The 21395-nt window shown below is 33.0% G+C and overlaps 1 protein-coding gene across 3 annotated transcripts in view; it reads left to right on the forward strand.

Moving 5' to 3' along the window:
* LOC126978434 (homeobox protein araucan) overlaps positions 1–21395 on the forward strand; it is a 137862-nt gene that overhangs the window by 62850 nt on the left and 53617 nt on the right. For 2 of the 3 annotated variants that reach the window (XM_050827220.1, XM_050827221.1), the window contains exon 1: positions 2859–3147. The exons of the other annotated variant lie outside the window; for it this stretch is intronic. In XM_050827220.1, the coding sequence (XP_050683177.1) occupies positions 3088–3147 (60 nt within the window). In that variant the 5' untranslated portion in view covers positions 2859–3087. Of the gene's footprint in view, positions 1–2858; positions 3148–21395 lie in introns of those variants that run through there. 3 annotated transcript variants of the gene reach the window in all.

A 21395-nucleotide genomic window follows, 5' to 3' on the forward strand; every position in this document is an offset into this window, starting at 1 on the left:
CATCGAGGCTTTATATATTGGCTCTTAGGTGTGCAAAACGACTCCAGTAGGTACTGCGTCAACCACCGAGAACGACACGATATCGCAGTCGGTGACGATATTCGTGACGACAAACAATGCAATGTGAATGAGTTTCACGATATCGTTTCATTGGGTATCGTTATCGATGAATGTGTAAATGTAACAGATAGACTTAAAATCGCAAGCAATATTGTTCAGTTAAGATAGCACTAGATAATTTTTCAGAGCTTTTGAAAATACCAAAAGCTCAATGCATGTTATTTTCATATAACTGATGTGCATCTCATATACCTAAATCATCTAATATAGTTGAGTAATGCATACTCCCAATTAGTTATCTTACCTTTGTTAGGAAGGTATAAAAAGCTTGTCTATATTTCTATACCTTCGTATAGGTACCAAAAGGAAAAATATATTATTTCAATTTTTATAATAAATTATTATTTAAAAATATATTAATATACAATAGAGAAATATAGGTACATTATTTGGGAATAACATTATCAACTTCTCTGTAATCAAGTTAAATAGGTACCTACAAAAAATGTTTTTTAATACTATTTGTATATAATAATCTAGTTTATTTTTTAAGTTAACCGGACCATACTTGTTAAGTATAAATTATTAACAGTATTTGAATATTTCTAGTTATATGTTATAGGTCGGTATTAATGTGGTAGGTATTAGGTAAGTACCTACTGTAATCCTACTACATATGATACTGGCAGGTTGGTAATAATGCGTGTGATGGTGACCCTTTTATATGCTGAATAACACTTAATAAACTACAGATACCATTAAACTTTATTATTTAGTAACCATTAAGGTTAGGTTTGTTCCTACTTAGTAACCTTGTGTCATTATTTAATATCAACTAACTCTAACTTTTAAATATTATTAAAAAAATATCGAATACTTAGGCGTCTTCTGTGTAACTTAGTGTGTGTTACTTAGTTTCTATACCTTTGTATTTACAAGATATAATATTGTCTAAGTTAGTAGGTGTGAACCAATTCTAAAGAATATATATATATATATATATATATCTTTAACCCAGTGTAGGTACTTACTGAATTGTTATTGTAAATATTTATATCAGAAACTAAACAAAAAACTTAAAATAAAATAAGGTTTTTGTATGAATTTGTCAATAATATATCATAACATCAAAAATTCGTAAAATATGCACCCTGCTGTCGTAATGAAATTGTTTCACAGCAGAACTGTCAAACCATGCGTCAATAAATTCTCTCATATAAATTATGTAGGTATGGACACATCAAAGGAAAAACAAATTTGTTGTTTTTATTTAATTTAGCAGCATTTTCTTATTTATTCACCTTTTAAACCTTCTCTGGATTTCCACAAATAATTCAAGACCAAAATAAGCCAAATCGGTCCAGCTGTTCTCGAGTTTTAGCGAGACTTACGAACAGCAATTCATTTTTATATATATAGATTATGGTAGCTAGGTAAGGTAGGTAACCCATAAAAGAATTAACACCATAAAAAAACCCTATTTAGGTTTAAGTGTTGCTAAAAATTATTTTCCTATCCAGTAATTAGATTCCTACTTTAGTACAAAAATAACTAATAAAACTCTATACCTAATGCCAAAATGTGCGTCATAAATAAATAATTACTCAGTTAAGTAATTAACTTTTCCATGATATCTAAATACCTATCAATCCATTATAAATAACAATTTTATTTCATTTGAAAAGTATACTAAGTGTATTTTATTGAATTACAAAAATGTTAGAAAATTGTATTATGTTTGTAATAAATTTTCAAAATTCAGAATTCAAAATTCAATACCTACTTTATTCTTACCTACTATAAAATGTTATTTTCTTATTAGTCCCTGATCTTGTAATTAACATACGCAAAAATAGCGCATAATTAAAACCATTTCTTGATGGTTTAAATGAAGCACAATATATTTTTACAAAAAATAATTAGGTACGTATCTACAGAATATGAGAAGAAATTTTTTTCGTTACATTTCTATTTTTTATAGACAGTACTAACAAAATCACCAAAATACCCCTAACTTTTACAGTTGCTAATCAATCTAGATAAAAAATGTATTAATTGTAGACTAATAATATTTAACATGACATAGATTTGTTAGTTTTGTAAAGAAAATAGTATTATGTTTGTAATAAATTAAAAAAGCTTCTAATTGCAAATTCAAGGAGAGGTTACCTAGCTCCACTCGATTCCTCAAGGCTGGGTCAGTCCCCATAATTAATCGGGTCACCAAAAAACTTAGGCAATAAAAGGCAAGTATACCAGAAATGTTGAATATGTATGTAAGTACAAAAAATAATGAAGACTTTAGTACTTTTAGACGAAGGTAAATCTGCCACATAACAACAAGTAAATAGGTAAACCAATTAAATTGCCATCGCTACAAAGACTTTATTTACAAATAATTAACAATTGTCGCGCTGTATGTATACCTATTTGTATATACACGAGTTGTACCTAGCTCGTAAATCTGTAAAGCTAAAACAACTTGTCGTTAGTCGTGCCATTTTTTGCCACTAGAGATTTGTTTGACCGTCAAGCGCTCCACGACCGCCACGCCGAAAACCCATAAACATCAGGCTGGTTCTACCGCTTTTTTCTTCTCACCCCACTCTTATATAGGCGGCAACTTGGATTGGGAGGGCGCAGTCTAAGTGGGGATGTTTGAGCCAATGAGAGGCGCCGTTTTCTGACGTCGCTTTGAGAAGGATAGAAAACTAGTCGCGTGGTTGGTTAGTTAGAGTTGGCACCTCCTACTGGGTGGGTTGTAAATTGTTTATTCCTACGGTGGAGGGGCGTGAACGGTCTGACGCGCGCCAGTTTGTGTCAAGAGTTAGTCGTGTATAGGTGTAGGATTGTCGAACGGAAGTGGTTCGGCATGCGAAATCGGGAATCGCCTTGACGCGGGGGATGGCATCCGCGCGCAATCCACCGCGCTTTCGTACTGTGATAAAGTTAATTAATATTCATCGTAGCTGTAGTTAACCCATCCGTGGTAGACTTTGAGAGACAGTGTTTTGTGAAGCCGCCCATATGATCGTCCCAATGGCAGCATATGCACAATTTGGCTACTCATATCCGCCCGGCTCGCAGGTATGTAACATATTTTACGTATAATGTCAACTATTAACATCTACTCTATATAGGCAACAGATACACAATACACCTGTGCATGTCTTGACCAATATAAGTCCCTTATAGTGTCATAATGTAATTATATATTAATATAATAGCTTTAATTTCTTTCGTCAATATTCCAAAACATTTTAAACTTTAAATAAATTTAAACAGTTGAGGCATAATTCTCGTGAATTATAAACACTACATTATAACGATCTCTCGAATCGAAACTTCCTAATACTAATGAACACCTTGAGCATAGATTTAATTTAAATGTAGCATACTTTAATCACAAAGCTAAGGTTTAATTAAAAAACCTTGTATCTAAGTAGATAGATATATTTTAAGCCCCCTTTATTTTGTAGCCTATAGAGTGAAAATCTGTACCATTATGGTTAAGGTTGAGTTAGAATTTCTCTTGTTTATAAGTTATATATATTACAATAATTTTATAATAATAAAATTTAAATTATAAAAATAGGTACTTAAAATAGCAAGGTAAATTAAAACGCTTATCTACCGACGGCAAATCACTGCAAGCGATAGGCCTAAGCGATAAATAAATAAAGTCTATAATTATATATTTTTACTTTTTAATTTGCTTATGTTTATCAATTAGGTGTCAGCAATAAAACACACGTAGTTGTCACTGGAAATTGGGAATAAGTATCACTAAACCCACTGAGTTTAAATTTTATCAGCTATTAATTTTTTTTAAGGGATAGTTATACGCATAATACATAGGTAAGTTTTAGCATACTAATAGTACCTTTTATTCAATGTTTTTATTTTCTCAATAAACTGTTACACCGAAAAATGTAGAGTAGAAGCCATATATTTTAAAAGGTACCTACTGATTGTGGTTTTTATTAATGTCAATACGTCTTAATAGAATTTGGTTATAAAAGAAACTAATATATATTTATATATATATTACTAATCTGATTAGAGATTGAGTTATGAAAAAAAGGACACTCCACTGTCATGGAAAAATGGTTTTATAGTTTTCTTTTCCAATGTTAAATGTTCTTTCTTTTCGACTCAAAACAATAATCTTTTTGTTTGATAAAAAACCTAAAATTAATAGGTTCAAGACAATTCTAACGGGGTATCTAAAAATCTATACAATTTTATTGATATCTTTTTAACGGTTATAAGTAGTTAGCATAATTGTCAGAAATAGACTTCGATCAACAATATTGTAATTATTTAAATGGAATTTTATATTGTTAACTAAGTAATTATAATTGAAAGTCTACTAGTACATAATTTCATATCCCAGTTGTAAAAGTATTGTAAACTTCAATGTTTTGCACTGTTAGTTTGGAGTGTAAGAGCGATTATTTTATTTTAAATAATATTTTTACGAAATTGACGCATAGCGGTTTGTCGAGAGTGCAGGGTGTGCTTTTTAGCACCACAATATACCGTGATATAGTATTTTCAGCATATAGGTAGCAACATACTTCGTTAAGTTGAGTTAGTGAATAATTCATTTAATCTATACTAATATTATAAAGCTGCAGTGTTTGTTTGTTTGTTTGTTTGTTTGAACGCGCTAATCTCTGGTACTACTGGTCCGATTTGAATAATTCTTTCAGTGTTGTGTAGTCCATTTATCGAGGAAGGATATAAGGCTATGTTTTTTTTTCAAAATTAGGGATCCGTAATAAAATTGCTATTTTGTAACACAAGGTGTAAAATCGAAAACCTATTTTTGCGTGCGCTGCAAAAACTATTGACAATAGAACAAAATGATGTACAGGCTATAATATAGGCAATATTTTATTACTTATAAAACTATCGCGTGAATTATACTTTATATGGCAAAACAACGTTTGCCGGGTCAGCTAGTAGTAAGATAATATTAGTTTTATGTTTCTATAATGTGTCTCTCAACAGAAAAACCTAGAGTACTGTTTGTAAACTGTCAAAAAATTAGTCAACACCAATCAAGTTTCTATTTTAACTTTGTATTTTGAGAAGTGATTGGAGTTCACAAAGTAAAGGCAAAGTTTGAAATAATTAGTATATTTAGAATTGTCTTACGGAGCTATTAAACATGCTATGTATGCAAATTGATTGAAATAAGTAGGTATACGTTCCAACGTACGGTAAAAATATAAAATTATTAATTCCTAGAACCTAATTAAAAAACATATAAAAGTTAACTTCTTCACACGTCTTGTGAACCAGGACCCACTGAACATAATTAAAATCAAATTGTGATGATCCAGCACCTATTCACCACCATTGCATCCATCGCCATATTTTAGGGAATCGACCCGTCCCATGATGCCGCCACAAGCAACATTTATGTGAAACCTAAAAGCTAGACACAGGAATTGAACCCAACCAATGACAAAGCATTTTGTGAGCTCAAAAATTCAATAGAAATTTTAATTTTCTTGTGCGTTCTTCTTACCATTCCCTATTTTACCCAGTACATCGATAGAAAAGTTCTTTTACTATGAAACAAACTAAATAATCGAGGTGATGAACCTACTACTCATAAGAGTGACTGTATGATTTTTGTTTGAACGCAGCAAACAACCAAAGGCATCACGTTTTATCTTGGACCTCAATTCCGTGACCAAAAGACTTACGGATGAAACGTCTCATCTCACTTTTATTAATAATTAATCATATAATATATCAATAATACACCCCCGATTGTTTTTTATATATATCTAAATCCAATTAATAACCGCATAACGGTTTGATACCCATCCTAACCCTGTGACCCTTAATGATAGAGTGTTTCATGGGCCTGTAATTAATTATAACAATACAAATAATATGCACGACCAATCACTGTATTACATAGAACTCCAAGAGCAATATCTATTTGTGAGAGTCGTAGATTGCTAATGAATAAAAATTCAAAATTTCTTCACTAATAATTTACTTGCTAGACTAATATTCAGCATATTAATTTGATTTAAATATGAATGTTTATCGTCAACGTAATCGTCTTCAAATAGAGGCTAGACATATTAATAGATTCATATTTAGGCAGACCACTAAGTGGTATTACTATAATGGTTATACTAAGGATATATAATAATGTAATGATAATGGGGAAAATAATTCATAAATAGAGCACGGCAATACTTCAAGCCGGCAAACATTCATGGAGTTTTGCTGTCATATCTGGTCTGGCGAACCACAGTATCAGCTCAATCCATTTGACCGCATGCAACGCAGAGCAGCTTGAATTGTTGGGGACCCAGTGCTCTGTGAACAGCTAGATCACTTGGCGCTGCGTAGAGACATCGCTTCATTGTGTCCTCTACCGCATTTATCACGGGGAGTGTTCCGAAGAGCTGTTTCATCTGATTCCTACCGCCGAATTTTACCTTCGCACGACACGCTCAACAGTTAGGATTTCATCCCCACCATCTGGATGTGTGGCGGTCCTCCACAGTGTGGTTTTCAAGGTGCTTTCTTCCACGGACTACAAAGCTGTGGAATGAACTTTCTTGTGCGGTGTTTCCGGAACGATACGACATGGGTGCATTCAAAAAAAGCGCGCACACCTTCCTTAAAGGCCGGCAATGCTCCTGTGATTCCTCTGGTGTTGCAAGAGAAAGTGGGCGGCGGTGATCACTTAACATCAGGTGACCCGTACGCTCGTTTGTCCTCCTTTTTCTGTGCTATACGATGAATAAATCGTAATGCATTTGTTAGAGGATGCAGAGAACATCTCTAAGCTTCTATATTATATAAAATTACTCTATAAATTGTTATTATAAAGCTAATCACAGACACAATAAATACGTTGAAGTAAAAATTTTATCGTTTTCTGAATTGTTATTCAAGGAAAAAAAAATCAATTCCAGAAATACTCTAGAAAAAATGAATTGTAACTTGCAATAGCTATACTCTACAAATACCTACTAATTTATAGAAACGTCTCTATGTCTCACCATGTTAAACTTATCAGTTATCAGACTACAATTATTATCTTTTGACATTTTATCAGCTGTTAAACTGACGCCATTTTTGTCGGCACCTTTTGTTGGGGCTGTGTTAGACGACCACTCAGAAAACTATATCGATAAAATTTGTTATGACGATAGAGATAGACCAGCATATAGTTGGATATGTCGGCCATTTGTAAATCGGTACATTAGTCAGAAATAATCAATACCGCTTCATGTAATTCTCCAACTATATTAGTAAATCCATGCTATATTAGTAACTACCTAAATATTTTCAAAAGATTATTGCGCGTCATCTTACCGCTTATCTAGGTACGGGAGTGTTTAAAAGACTGATCGTTGTCAAAAACTCAAATAGCGTCTTCATCTCCATCATCAATATCCTTCTGAAGTGTTTTCAGGTCGATATTTCGGGAATCTTCATACACTGTTATAGTCATTTTCAGTCAACTTATCAATTATCCTATCGATGACAATCCAGAGCATCTGCAGCTATAGACGTTCCAGTACCTATTATGATTCTATTGCTCGGCATTGAATAGATAAATCACCTCGTTGTAAATCCTCAACCGCATTTATCCATGAAAATTTTCCAAAGAGCTTGAATATAGATGACCAGTGGTTAGTGGCCCTGCCTACTAGCTAGAGGTCCTGGGTTCGAATCCAGATAGTTACAAACAATCATAGTTTGGGACAGGATAATCCTAAAATGTGTGAATATTATAAAAAAAAAAATATCATTAAAAAGAGCTGCTAATTCTGATGCCTAGTTACAATATCTGAATCTTATTATCCATCTGAATGTAGGGCGTACCTCTAGTGTGCATTAAGGAGTGTTATCAAGGAACTATTTTCCACGTATAACCAAACTGTGGAAAAAGCTTACTTGTGTGGTGTTTCCATTTATTTAGTATTTCGCTACAAAACATTAAATGAGCTTTTCTTAGAATTTAAACAATATTTCTATCGTTCTTCACTTGTTAACGCGTGTGTGACAGAAATGAGTGCAAATTGACCAGGGACCCAGTGCAACTCCGAGTAAAAATCCTAAGTAAAAACTCAATTATTAACCAATCGTAACTGGAAACTGAATTTATTTTCAGTTAAAATAATAGCAAGTCAATATAATAAAAGGGATCAAAATTTACAAACCCAGTATTTGTTAAGTAGTGATAATTTGAAGTAATTTATCTTTATCAACGATTAAATGTAGCTGTCGTATCAATAAATAAAGGAGTTGTAACGTAATACCAAATGTGTTTGTATCTATAGTTTTATGTTATTATTGTTGTATCATCTGTCCAACTGACTTTAACGTCAGCTGAAAGGTCAGGCTTAATTATATATACGATAATGTATGTCTTGAATTAATAATGATGATGTTACCAGCTAAACTAGAGTTCATATAATTACTTATAGACTTTTGGATCAGGTGACAATTTTGAGTTTTAACTTCGATCACACGATTAAATCGAAATTTTAAGTTTTACAATGGTTTTCATATGTTTTTTGAATTATTGTGCTCTATCAAATTGTATCTTTTTAGTGTTATTGTCCTTTTTATTATGTTCCTTTATTATTTTCTTTTGTTAAATTTTGTTTAGGATGATCGCATGATTCTTGCTTGAAAACAATAAAAACTACACGAATTTTGATAAATAAATACTGTTTCACCTTCACTACAAATCCCTTAAAATTTTTATATAAATGGTCCACGTTCTTTGTAGTATCTGCGTGTTAAATTTTTTAATAGATGTGAAATGTATTAATTTTAAATCATTATTCAATATTTGGATTATACAAAATCATAAGGGGATTTTCAATTTTGGAAAATATCTCCCGAACCAAATTGGTCTTCTTTCTTATACTTACACTTTTCTATTTCATACTATCACAATATACCGCTTTCTATCTTCACTATGTCTATCATGTATCAATTATTCATATAGTCATCCTGTTCAAATTTTACTTGCTTGTAAATTGAGAAGGTACATAGCTGAATCTTCTGTTTTGCAAACTTTTTAAATCTTCTTATTATCTAATGATATTATATTATCCAAAACAAAAAATTCGATAACGATATTATTTACTTTTTGTTGTTTTTAATAAAATTACACTACTATACAAAACTCATATTTATATCTAATGCTTAGTACAAAAAAGCCTTTCCTTTGTTTTTCTTTGTTTCATAAATCTTTATTATCCCCCTATTGAATACGAATTAGACCTTAAATTTAGACAACTTGTGTTAGCTTATATCATTGGATCTACATTCTATCGTTATTATATAACATTTTTATATCCTAAATTATTGTATTTATGGTGCAAATCTGTGGGTGAACAATTAAGTACTTAAATAAATAAAAACTTGTGCTTGTGGGTGCAATGACCAGATGCAAAAAAGTACACAATTATGTTACACCTACTTTATAAACTTTAAGTAACAACAGATGTTTAGTGGTGCAGTGCAGTGTTGACCTTTTCATGTCGTTGCTTTCTCAGGCGTCCAAGCTTATATTTATTAAATGTTATATTTTATACTCCATTTGAATTGTATATTAGTATAGCATACCCTGTCAAATGCACCCGCGTGATATTCGAAACTGAATCAACACTACATTCATTTAATATTAATGCAAGTATAGGTACTATATAAGTACAATTTATTGTTTAAACAATGTCATAATGCGTAAAACAGTGATTCATTAAGAGTTTATAAAACACTCCACATTCTAACTTGACCCATTTTGCCTGCAGTGTTTGCCAGTTACTCCAACCAGTCCTCCTTCCAGAATTTCAGAACATTCCTAGAATGTTCGCAGACTTCTAAGAGCCACATTGTATTTACTAAGGTTTTTTCCCGTTGGTTGGGCACTCCTGTACATTCCAGGATTACATCAGTAACCATTTCGTGTTCAGGCAGATATCTTCTCCACTTAGGACTGTAAGTTTGTGAAAAGGTACTTGTTTAGTGATGTGTGACACGTCAGGGTTCTCACCATGATTCCGATATCGTGTCTGTTAAAGCTGATTCAATCACGTATCAGTTTGGCAATGGTGTAAGTTTGTATCGCTTACTTTGGCTGTCTACAATATAACAAAGTAATAATTGAAATTACTACATTACGGCAACATCTCTAAGTAACAAGAAGTACAAGGCTTAATTCCCTAGTACCTGTCGTTCAAATATGACGTCCTGGTACTAAACGCTCGAGTGCATTGTAAAAACATGACCACGTATACCCTTTTAAATTCGCAACAGTAATTAAACAAGATAATAATACAGCTTTGTGGTTGTTGCATTGCATGTCTAGACAACAATATGATCGTGGTGTCACTTCCATTTTTATTAGGATTTGTTAATGATGTCGTGTTATTTTATATGTTTATAAAATAATAAATAGCTGTTGCTATTGAGTGTGACAAATCATCTGTATATAGGTGTAAGGTACATACAGTTTAAATTAATTGGTAAGTAGATACTGAATTGATTTACTTCTTACATTCAATTATTTTATTATTACTAACCGACACGAATCTTATCTTTTAATAGGTTTTTTAAACTTCGACATTCAACGCTATTCCCACCTAATTATTTTGTTTTGTTTAACTTGATACTTCTATCAGTAGGAGGCTCCTTTGCACAGAAAGCCGGGTAGATTATACGCCACAACGGCGCCTATTTCTGCCCTGAAGCAGTAATGTGTAAACATTACTGTGTTGCAAATGAGATTTAGCATCTTATGTCTCAAGGTGACGAGCGCAAATGTAGCGCCGCTCAGAATTTTTGGGTTTTTCAAGAATCCTGAGCAGCACTGCATTGTAATGGGTAGGGCGTATCAATTACCATCAGCTGTACGTCCTGCTCATCTAGTCCTTTATTTTCATTAAAACAACACTTTTAATACCTTCAGACCAGCCAACCATATATTTAATAACGTTATTGTAGAAGGTTAAGAAAAATATATAATTATATTAAAAAGATCAAGATTTAATAACATTTTAGATGAGAATACTATTTTAGGCACGCTGATACTAAGCAGTCACGGTCACCTATGTAACGCCCATACGCATAACAAGTTTATAAAAGAATTACTTATATACAATTATGATTATATTCCTCTTGTAAATGTTTATTTATTTGTAAATAAATAATATTGTCCACTTCACCTTCATGTCGTTTTAAACACATCTGTTTTTCTTTTCAGGTTATATCCACACCATCTATAGAACGACAATTTATAGAAGAAGCTTTGAAAGATGTGGCGTATTCAATAACTTTATTTATTATAATTAATTGATATTAACAATACTCAACTTAGAATAAAAAAGATCTATATGTATTAATGTACCAAGAACACAGTCATAATTTCCATGTTGGGTGGCTGGGTTGATTCCTGAACCTATATACGTGTCAGCCCTTAAGCTCAAAGTTTAACATATACCTATTATAATTAAGCAGTTGATATCATGTTTACAAGCAGGCCTTGAAAAGACTGAATAGTAAATTTTATCTCATAACCCTTTAAATATCTCGTCCATCTTGTCGTTTGTAGCATCCTAAGACAGAACAAAAGTTACACCGATATATAATATATAGCAAATGATATATATATCCATGATATATCGTTACAAAGGTCTTGATGAGAAAATAGACCCCCAACAAGATGGACAGACGATCTGGTCAAAATCGCCGGAATACGTTGGATGAGGGCAGCACAGGACCAATCGTCGTGGAAATCTTTGGGGGAGGGATTTGTCCAGCAGTGGACGTCTTCCGGCTGATGATGATGAGAAAAGCTTAAAATCGATTTTATTCAGGTTCAAACATTTCCCATAGAGTTGAAAGGTATAAAGTTGAAAAATGAGGTTTGTCTATTAGAATGTGCCAACAATGGCCATTTTGAACAAATTGATTTGTTTACATATACTTTGTTTAGACCGTACGGAAAAGTTGCCCTTATGATTCTAAATATCGGCTACAAGAGATCATGAAACTGGACATCCTTTTTGAACAAATTGGAGCTTTTTTTTTTAGTTTTAACTACCAGGCATGCATATACGGGCAGGAGACATGATAGCGACGAGTAGGTTGTCACTAGTCCTAAATAAAGTACGTAGCTTCACTTTCAAAACTTAGGTAAAAAACCTTCAGTTGATTTTAATTTGCTAATTTAACAATAATTCCGTGCTATCAGTAAATACCTCAATAATTTGATCGTATACAATTAAAGTGTATACGATAATGATTCATAGTCTTGACGTCTTCAAGGAGCAATTTCCTAAACACATATTACAATACAACTTCGCAATACGTTTCATTTGAAAATAAACACGTTAATACCACTTACAATTTTCCGTCTAATTGAACGAATGAAATTAACCATTCAATTTGACTCGACGCAGTTAATGACTCTGTTATATGGTCCCATAACTAATGCAAGCAAACCCCAAGATTGCGAGTAAAATTCCTAAAACCAATGATGCGGCTAATTTCTAAAGGAATTTATTCCATACCATAGATTTTGTGGAATGTGAACTAATTACAGTGGTACCTGTCTGTGTTATCACAGGTACATTGCATAGGTATAAAAAAATATTAAGTAGTGTGTTTTTTTATGAAAGAGGAGAACAAATGTTCCTTCACCTCCACCGCCCACGTTCTCTTGTAACACCAGGAGAATCACAGGAGCGTTTTCCGGCTTTTTAGAAAGATATGTACGCTCTTCGTGTATATTATTAATAATATTATTTGTCATAAAATCATTCAATCTATTCAGTTTAAATAGTAATATGACATGATATTGTAATGAAAGTTAATTTTTTTATGACAATAAGAGACGAGCCGGAAGTTCAGCTGGTAATAATTGATACGCCTTGCCCATTATAATGTAGTACCGCTCAGAATTCTCGAAAAACCCAAAAATTCTGAGCGGTACTACAATTGCGCTCGTCACCTTGAGACAAAAGATGTTTAGTCTTATTTTCCCAGTAATTTAACTAGCTACTTCACGGCAGAAATAAGCACCGTTGTGGTACCTATAATCTAGCCGGCATCCTGTGCCTAAGGAGCCTCCCACTGGCTTATTTAAGACGATTATTCTGACTTTCGACCTTTTCAATTATCTATGAAAATTACTAAAAAATTAAGAAATTCTGTTTATAGTAGTTTGAAGCTGTAAAATATATACATAAACAGCGAGGTTGATATTTAAATGAGACAATAAAATTTTAAAACTATAGAGATATTTTTAGGTTTCTCGACAATATTATGTTGATTTTTATTTGTGGGTCACTTATCGGTGGATGTCATTATTTTAGTTATCAACCTGCTCTATCTATAGTCACGTTGTATATTATAAATGTTTTTAAGTGTATTTTGTGTTCCATGGCAATATAAATCACAATTGATGTTGACTTCGAAATACGTCAACTGCAAGTACTTAGCGTTAGTGTTCGGTATCGAAATTTGAAATCAACCGAGGCTCGGTGATGGATGGCGTCGCTTACAACGGATAGATCAAACGCGATTTTTGATCTATATTTAGACAACATCAAACTGTATTCCGATTTCGCATCTTTATGAATTACTAGAACCAGTTTTTTATATTATACAGGGTAAAACATCTGATAGATAGTAAATACAGTCATCTGCCATCATCATTAGCCGGAAGACACATCCACAGCTGGACAACGGCCTCCGCCAAAGATCTCCACAATGGCCAGCTGAGCTGCCCTCATCGTTGGATGCGGTATTCCGGCGATCTTGACCAGATCAACGGTCCATCTTATGGGAGGCCTATCAACACTTTACTGCCCCAACAGGCATCTGTTTGTTGAATTATGAGCCCTGCCTACTGCCACTTGAGTTTCGCAATCAACTGGACTATTTCAGTGACTTTGGTTCTACTACGGATCTCCATATTAATGATTCGATATCGCAGGGATCCAACAAACCAAGGATCAAAATGTGAAGAGGAGGGAGAGTATGATCTATGATATTAATCGATAGATCTAAGATAGTCACTAGACTAATCCCTAATCGCACCGACCTGTATACCCAGCAAGCAGCACAATACCGAAGCCGAGAAAGTAGTCTATTTACTTTATGTGTGTTTTTGTTTCTTTGTATGTCCGGTAAAATGCAAAAACTACGGATTAAATTTAATTAAATTTGAGCAAAAATATTAACAGGAGTTAGGACAACTAAAAGCTACAGCTTATCACTCTAAATGTAGGCATACTAGTTTTATAGCATCGACACGGATGCAACAGCTGGTTTCAAATAAAATAGAACAGTAATTATTACCATAAAATTTATTCAGATTCAAATCAAACATAATCTGAAACTATCGGAAGATATCATTCCTCTTAATTATTGAGAATGCTTTGGCAGTCGTATATCAAGTCAAAAATAAAATTATTAGAATTGATTCTAACTGCGTAAAGTGAAACCCATTCTAAAATCCAACGGGAGGTCACAACAAAAGTCCACAATAAAATCCGAGTCCGGTAGCACAGTTTAATTGAGTCCTCCAACCTCATAATCCCGCACTCTCGCCCTTCCCGATAAATGTTATTTATAAACCCAACTCGAAACATCCGCCGGCCTTACCTTACCGTACACGTATCATTTTAAGCTATTTAATTTCTATGGTAATCATTTGGCCCTATATCGATATGATTGTAATGAATGAATGAAAAAACTATTTGCACTAAAAAAATTATAAAATTTGCACATAAAAGTTATGGTATCACAATTAGCCGACCTTATCGCTATTCAGCGATCTCTTCCAGGTAACCTAAACTTGTAGAAGATTTTATTTATAACTTGACAAAATGCAATAAATAACTTGCATATTTTATTCTGTTCGATATATTCACAAAAGAGGAGGAAAAAAATTCAACTCAACGATTAGAAAAATAATTAGTTTATAAAGTATAAATTGATAAAATAGTTATACATACAATAGGTACTCCTTTATAAAGTTATAAGCAAAATTAATTAAATAGATCCTATTAAAAATAGCTTCTATGATTGAATACAGTATACACTGATTCTTTTAAATGACTAAAAAACGGTCTTGCAATTTAGAATAATAAACAGATGGTGAATATGTAGTCAGTTTTTTTACTGATAGTAAGTAACAGAATTTTTTATTTTAATAATTTCAAAACTCTTGCCAAAATTAATGGACATCATATTTACTAACAATTTTAAAAATACTACGTGCTGTTTTATTACTGAAAGTATATAAAAAGAGGTAGTGGGGTAGCAAGGGGCAGGGAGAGGGGCAGATCGAGGGGCAGGTGATGCGAGTTCAATTTTTCCTATTTATGAGTATATTAATTGTAATATGTATTATAATTTGTCAATGATTTGCCATTTTCGTCGCAACCATTTTTTTGAACCATTTGTTATTTACAAAGTGATATTACTGCTTGGATTAATAATAAATTTTTGTATACATACACATGCTCATTTGGTATGGTTTGCTTTCTGATTTTGCTGGATGGATGGCGCAATCGTTTTCGTTCAACTTAATATTCGGCTTTTTATGACATAATATAATAAAATATAAATAGCAATCTATTTTAAATTTAAAAAAGTTCATTTGTAACCAAAATTTATGAACGATGCGGGACTCAAACCCATGAACTCTCGGGCTCCATCCGAACTCTCTTTCCAACTGAGCTAACCGTTCAAGTACACATGGGTCGTAAATTTTGGTATAATATCTTGTTTAACTCTACCTGAGAGCTCGCGGGTTCAAGTCCCGCATCGTTCATAAGTTTTGATTACAATTTAACTTTTTTAAATTTAATTGCTAATTATATTATTTATGTTGTATATACTATGTCATAAAAAGCCGAACATTTGAGTTGAACGATAACGATTGCGCCATCCATCCAGCAAAAGCAGAAAGCGAACCATACCAAATGAGCAATGAATATTCACTTGTGTCGCGTAATGCTCTACGTTCAGCATTACACGCCCATTGGCCGCATTGATTGGTTCGACACAGCATCAGTTCATTGCAACGAATAACTAATTAATTTACAATGTGCTAGTCGCTAAAGTTGTCAATAATAAATTATGACTCAATGTTTCTCAAATTGACGCGATTCGCTCGATTGCATTCAGCGAAAGATTAGTGTGAGTTGAGAACAATTTCTTGCCACGTTCTTATTTAGTTGTTTCACAATGAATAATATACACGAATATCCTCGGATTCAGATAAGCGTAAGTAAATAATATATTATAATATTATCAAAATAAATTTAAAAACTCACTTATTCAACTTATAATAGATATTTTTTTCATATTAACAAAATAATTTTAGGAAAATTTATTGAGTAAGGCGTTACTTTGCGGAAATCCATAATTATACAAATGATTTGATGATGATGTCGAATTGTTTTTAAAAACAAATATTGGCGGAATTAACACTAAAGAAGACTTAAATCATTTGTATAAAATAATTTTATATAATAATAATCTATAGTCGCGAGAAACTTAATAATGCAAGTCGATTATTTACATCAATGAATGGAAAGGAAATATCGGAGGGCGTCTTTTGTTTCTTTAAATCGAATACATTTTGAATCAAGTGTTGCTAGCAATGCAATGCTTTTTTAGGCCATAGAGTATAGATTTTTTCAAAGACTTAATTAATTAATTATATTAGTGATCGTGGCTGTATGACAGATACAAGTTGAGTAGTAGAAAAAATATTTATCACCCCTATTTATTTATTGGTTAAAAAATTTGATACACATTGAAATAACACCTGGTTGCTTTTAAACAAAAGAAAATTGATTTTAGTTAATAACTTGAACATTAACGTTGTGCATTTTTTTATATTTTGGAATGGTTAGGGAATAATTAGGCACAAATTGCTTTTTTTTATCAGTATAAAAGTACTAGCATTTATGAGCTTAATAAAATACAATATTAATTTATTGCGCTATCGTACACAAAAAAAAAAACAATTTATATTAATTTTAAAAATTTAACAGTTCAGAACTACTACAATTTTTTTACATTTAAAAGTTTATCTCTCAGAAAAATAAATTTTCATCCACTGTCTTACGAATTTTCGACCAGGTCACGTGTCCTGACGCGAGTTTAACATTTTATACCCGTCCCAAGTAAACTAAAACGCCGCTAAAGAAGTTTTCGCTTCAAAAATAACCGAGCAGAATATTAATTTAGGTATGCAAATATCTATGTTACAGTTATTGCAATTCTGTCGAATTTGCTGAATAAAACTGAAGATATATATTAAATTCTAGTACAATATCCATTTGAGTTTTCAGCGAAGATGCTTTTAAACTCTCTTCGAAAAACCTTACTTGAGAAAGTAATGACAAAGACATGAACTTATTCTGGGGACATTCTTTAGTCGTTATTTATTTAATGTAAGATATTATGATGAAGTTGCGAGAGAAGAGAGAGAAGAGAAGCGCTCTACAAAGCGCAGGTCCGGCCACACATGGAGTATTGCTGTCATCTCTGGTCTGGCGCACCCCAGTATCTGCTCGATCCATTTGAACGCGTGCAACGTAGAGCAGCTCGAATTGTCGGGGACTCAGTGCTCTGTGAACGGCTGGATCTCTTGGCGTTGCGTAGAGACGTCGCATCATTGTGTGTCTTCTACCGCATTTATCACGGGGAGTGTTCCGAAGAGCTGTTTAACCTGATTCCTGCCGCCGAATTCCACCTTCGCACGACACGCCACAAGTTAGGATTTCATCCCCACCATCTGGATGTGTGGCGGTCCTCCACAGTGCGGTTTTCAATGAGAATGAGAAGAGATGTGGGCGGCGGTGATCACTTAACACCAGGTGACCCGTACGCTCGTTTGTCCTCCTATTCAATAAAAAAAAAAAAGAGAGCGAAATATTATTTTATATTTAATTTTTTGCAAATGCTTCAGAAAAAAATTAAAAAATTACGGCGAAGAACGCCTGTATGGGACTTGAGTTGCGTTGATACTCATATCATTTCCAGGTTATTTCAGTATTGACATCTTTGTATTGTCCAGACCCGCGAAAATTTTTCAAACGACTATTTACGTATCTCTATTATTAGGCTAGTCACACACCAAACGCAAGATGTTACTGGCGCATCAGTTTAACTAATCAATACGAAATTTTTACTAGTATCCTCTGTCTATTTCTCGTAATGTAAGTTGTTGAGTGATCCACATCTGTGATCAAATATATGTAGTAAAATTATTAAAGCTTAACTTTTCCGCCGAGCTGGTTTATAGTTAAATGTATTACTTTAACATATGCAAGTGTGATTGCTTTTTACCTAAGCGTATAACCCTTTTGGTTTTAGCTTATAGTGTGATAATATACAAATGAAGTAATTTAAATAGTAATATATCACAGATGTTAAAACATTTGGACCATAACCCCAATCAATTTATTCGGTACGAAGCACTGACAAATATAATATTTTTGTGACTTGTGAATAAACAGAAGCACTGCTACGTGTAAATCATAAACAAAGTATCTACAATAAATAGGTTATGTAGGCACTTCAGATGTTGATAAAAAATATTGTTTTAATCAAAGACTCCATTACATTTAAGCGTGTAGGTATATTCCGTGATCTTCGCTTTCTATGAGCTCCAGATATTTCGTGTATAACAAGTGCAATGTTGACTGTAGTTATTAATTTAATTTAATAGGCGTTAATGTTTAAACAGTGTTCAGAGCTTTTTGTATTAGTTGACCTATACCAAGAGCATCTCTGGACATTTTTATCGCTTGCCAACCCTGGTGTAGTTTATGTCAAAGGTTGGCAACCCTGATTCATAGCTTGATTATTAATGTCGCGTGTCGGTGTGATGGCGCTTGTGGTATAACACGCTAGTCTTTCACGCATTTACTCGTGGTTGTCGTGACTTTGTCATATCACGTCATGTCATATATTAGCCGTAGGTATCCAAGCTGTCAAATTTCTTGGGGATGGAATGAACTAGGGCTGACCTACTTGAGTTTGGGACTAAGTCTTATGTGTATAAGTACCGAAATAAACGTGTAAGCACCGCAGTCATGTAAAAGGAAAACGTCCCGAGAACAATGGGAGAAATTACATCAAGCCTGTTCGAGTTAGTGTACAAACTGACACCGCGCAATGGTGTGCAGTATCATTGTATGTGTATTCTTTCTGAAGTCTACTATTGGCATTAAGAGTCGAGTTGTATGTAAGAAGAGTGCTCAAAAGATTGGAAACCTCTTTCGTTTCAAGAGCAGCTCTCGAAAATTATAATGCACAGAACTTGCGAGTGGCACAGTTTTATATACCCCTTAGAACTTTACCCTTCAGATCCTTTGCACCAAGCTGCGCAACCCAGCTTTGATACATCGGTTTATTATCGTTATTGGATGCTTTAATAGAAGCAACGTACCGGGGCTGTAATCTGCCACTGATCGGTACTTAAAAGAAAGCGTATTTTTAATGAAAATAAGGGACGAGACGAGCAGGACGTTCAGCTGATGATAATTGATGCCTTGCCCATTACAATGCAGTTCCACTCAGGATTTTTGAAAAGAACAAAAATTCTGAATGGCATTACAATTGCGATCGTCACCTTGAGACATAAGATGTTACGTCTCAATTGCCCAGTAATTTCACTAGCGACGGCGCCCTCCAGACCGACACACAGTAATGCTTACCCACATTACTGCTTCATGGCAGAAATATGCACCGTGGTGATACCCATATACTAGCCGGCATCTTGTGCAAAGGAGCCTCCTACTGGTATAAATAAAATTGTTGAAAAATATCAGCATAAAAGTAAATACTTTATTAAGGCAAGTTTATTTCACTAAGAAATTTTTTTTGGACTCAAACTGACTTTATCTGTATGAGTGAACTGTCATGACAGTTCAGTCTCATTCAATGACCACAAAATAAAGTGATCATCGCGCTTCAAGTAGTTTTAACTTCAAATATAATTTTTTGAATACAAAACCATACCAGATGAATATCGTATAAAAACCTAACGTATACATATTCTGATAAAAATATCAAAGTGAGTTCGTGATAAATTGTCTGCGGCTACCGTTTGTATGTATCTTACCAGAATTGCTTCAACGCTTTATGACTCGAGGGCACCGATATTGATCTCTACTGGGAGTATATCTGACATACTAATTCCATGAGGTAGCGACAACATAATAATCAACATTAATTTTACGTGTATCAAATTGGTCTTCTTTACTTTTCTTAGTGTAATTAATATTTGAAAAATAATTACAATAGTGAAAATCTTGAGGTTCCACATTTTTGATTAAAACGTTTATTCTTAAAATTAAAATGTATCTGCTAAAAAAAATCATCGAAATGTGTTTGCAAAAGATAAATCTTGAAAAGAAATAATTAATTATATTTTGTCACCAGAACTGAATCATGGATAAGATCTACATCCAATATTGGTTGCATAGGTTTTTTGAATGACGTCACAAAATAAAAAATAATATGTATCGATAAACGAATAAACGAATATGTTTGCCTGGTACTAATAATTAAAACGCGTTTTGCAAGAATAAGTATTACTTTCATCTCACTAATGTAGAGGGGAAGAGATAGCGACTAATAATTATTTGAATGTAGTAGTAGTTGCATAATGTACCATTGTTACTGGTGAACTCTTCTTCTCAGGTCTGAGGCACGCTTTTTCAAGGCTTTTGACGGTCAATAAGTCCTATTTCGTATAAAAATATTTGAGTTTAAATTTGAAAATGAAGTTCATTCCATTATCTTTTTTATTTTTATTGTTTATCATTAAGAATATACTAACTGTAAAAAATAATCTACCTTCATTAGGTATGTTAAAATTGAATTCTAATATATTATGTAATTGCCTATTTACAGAAAGTATCTGGTACTGTTAATAAGTGTTATTATTTATTGGTATGATTAAAAAATACATTGCAACTTAATACCCACTGTCCACTACCCATAGCAATGGATCATCTATATATATAAAAATGAATTGCTGTTCGTTAGTCTCGCTAAAACTCGAGAACGCTTGGACCGATTTGGCTAATTTTGGTCTTGAATAATTTGTGGAAGTCCAGAGAAGGTTTAAAAGGTGAATAAATATGAAAATGTTCGGAATTAAAAAAAAACAACAATTTTGATTTTTCATTCATGTGTCCCCCGTTGTTCAGAAATCAAATTAAAATAAGAGTTTATATTGAATAGCTAATTAGATCATAACAGTGTGTCTGTCAATATCAAATTGATGCCTTGTC

Source organism: Leptidea sinapis, chromosome Z, assembly GCF_905404315.1.
Source record: "Leptidea sinapis chromosome Z, ilLepSina1.1, whole genome shotgun sequence".
NCBI lineage: Eukaryota > Metazoa > Arthropoda > Insecta > Lepidoptera > Pieridae > Leptidea > Leptidea sinapis.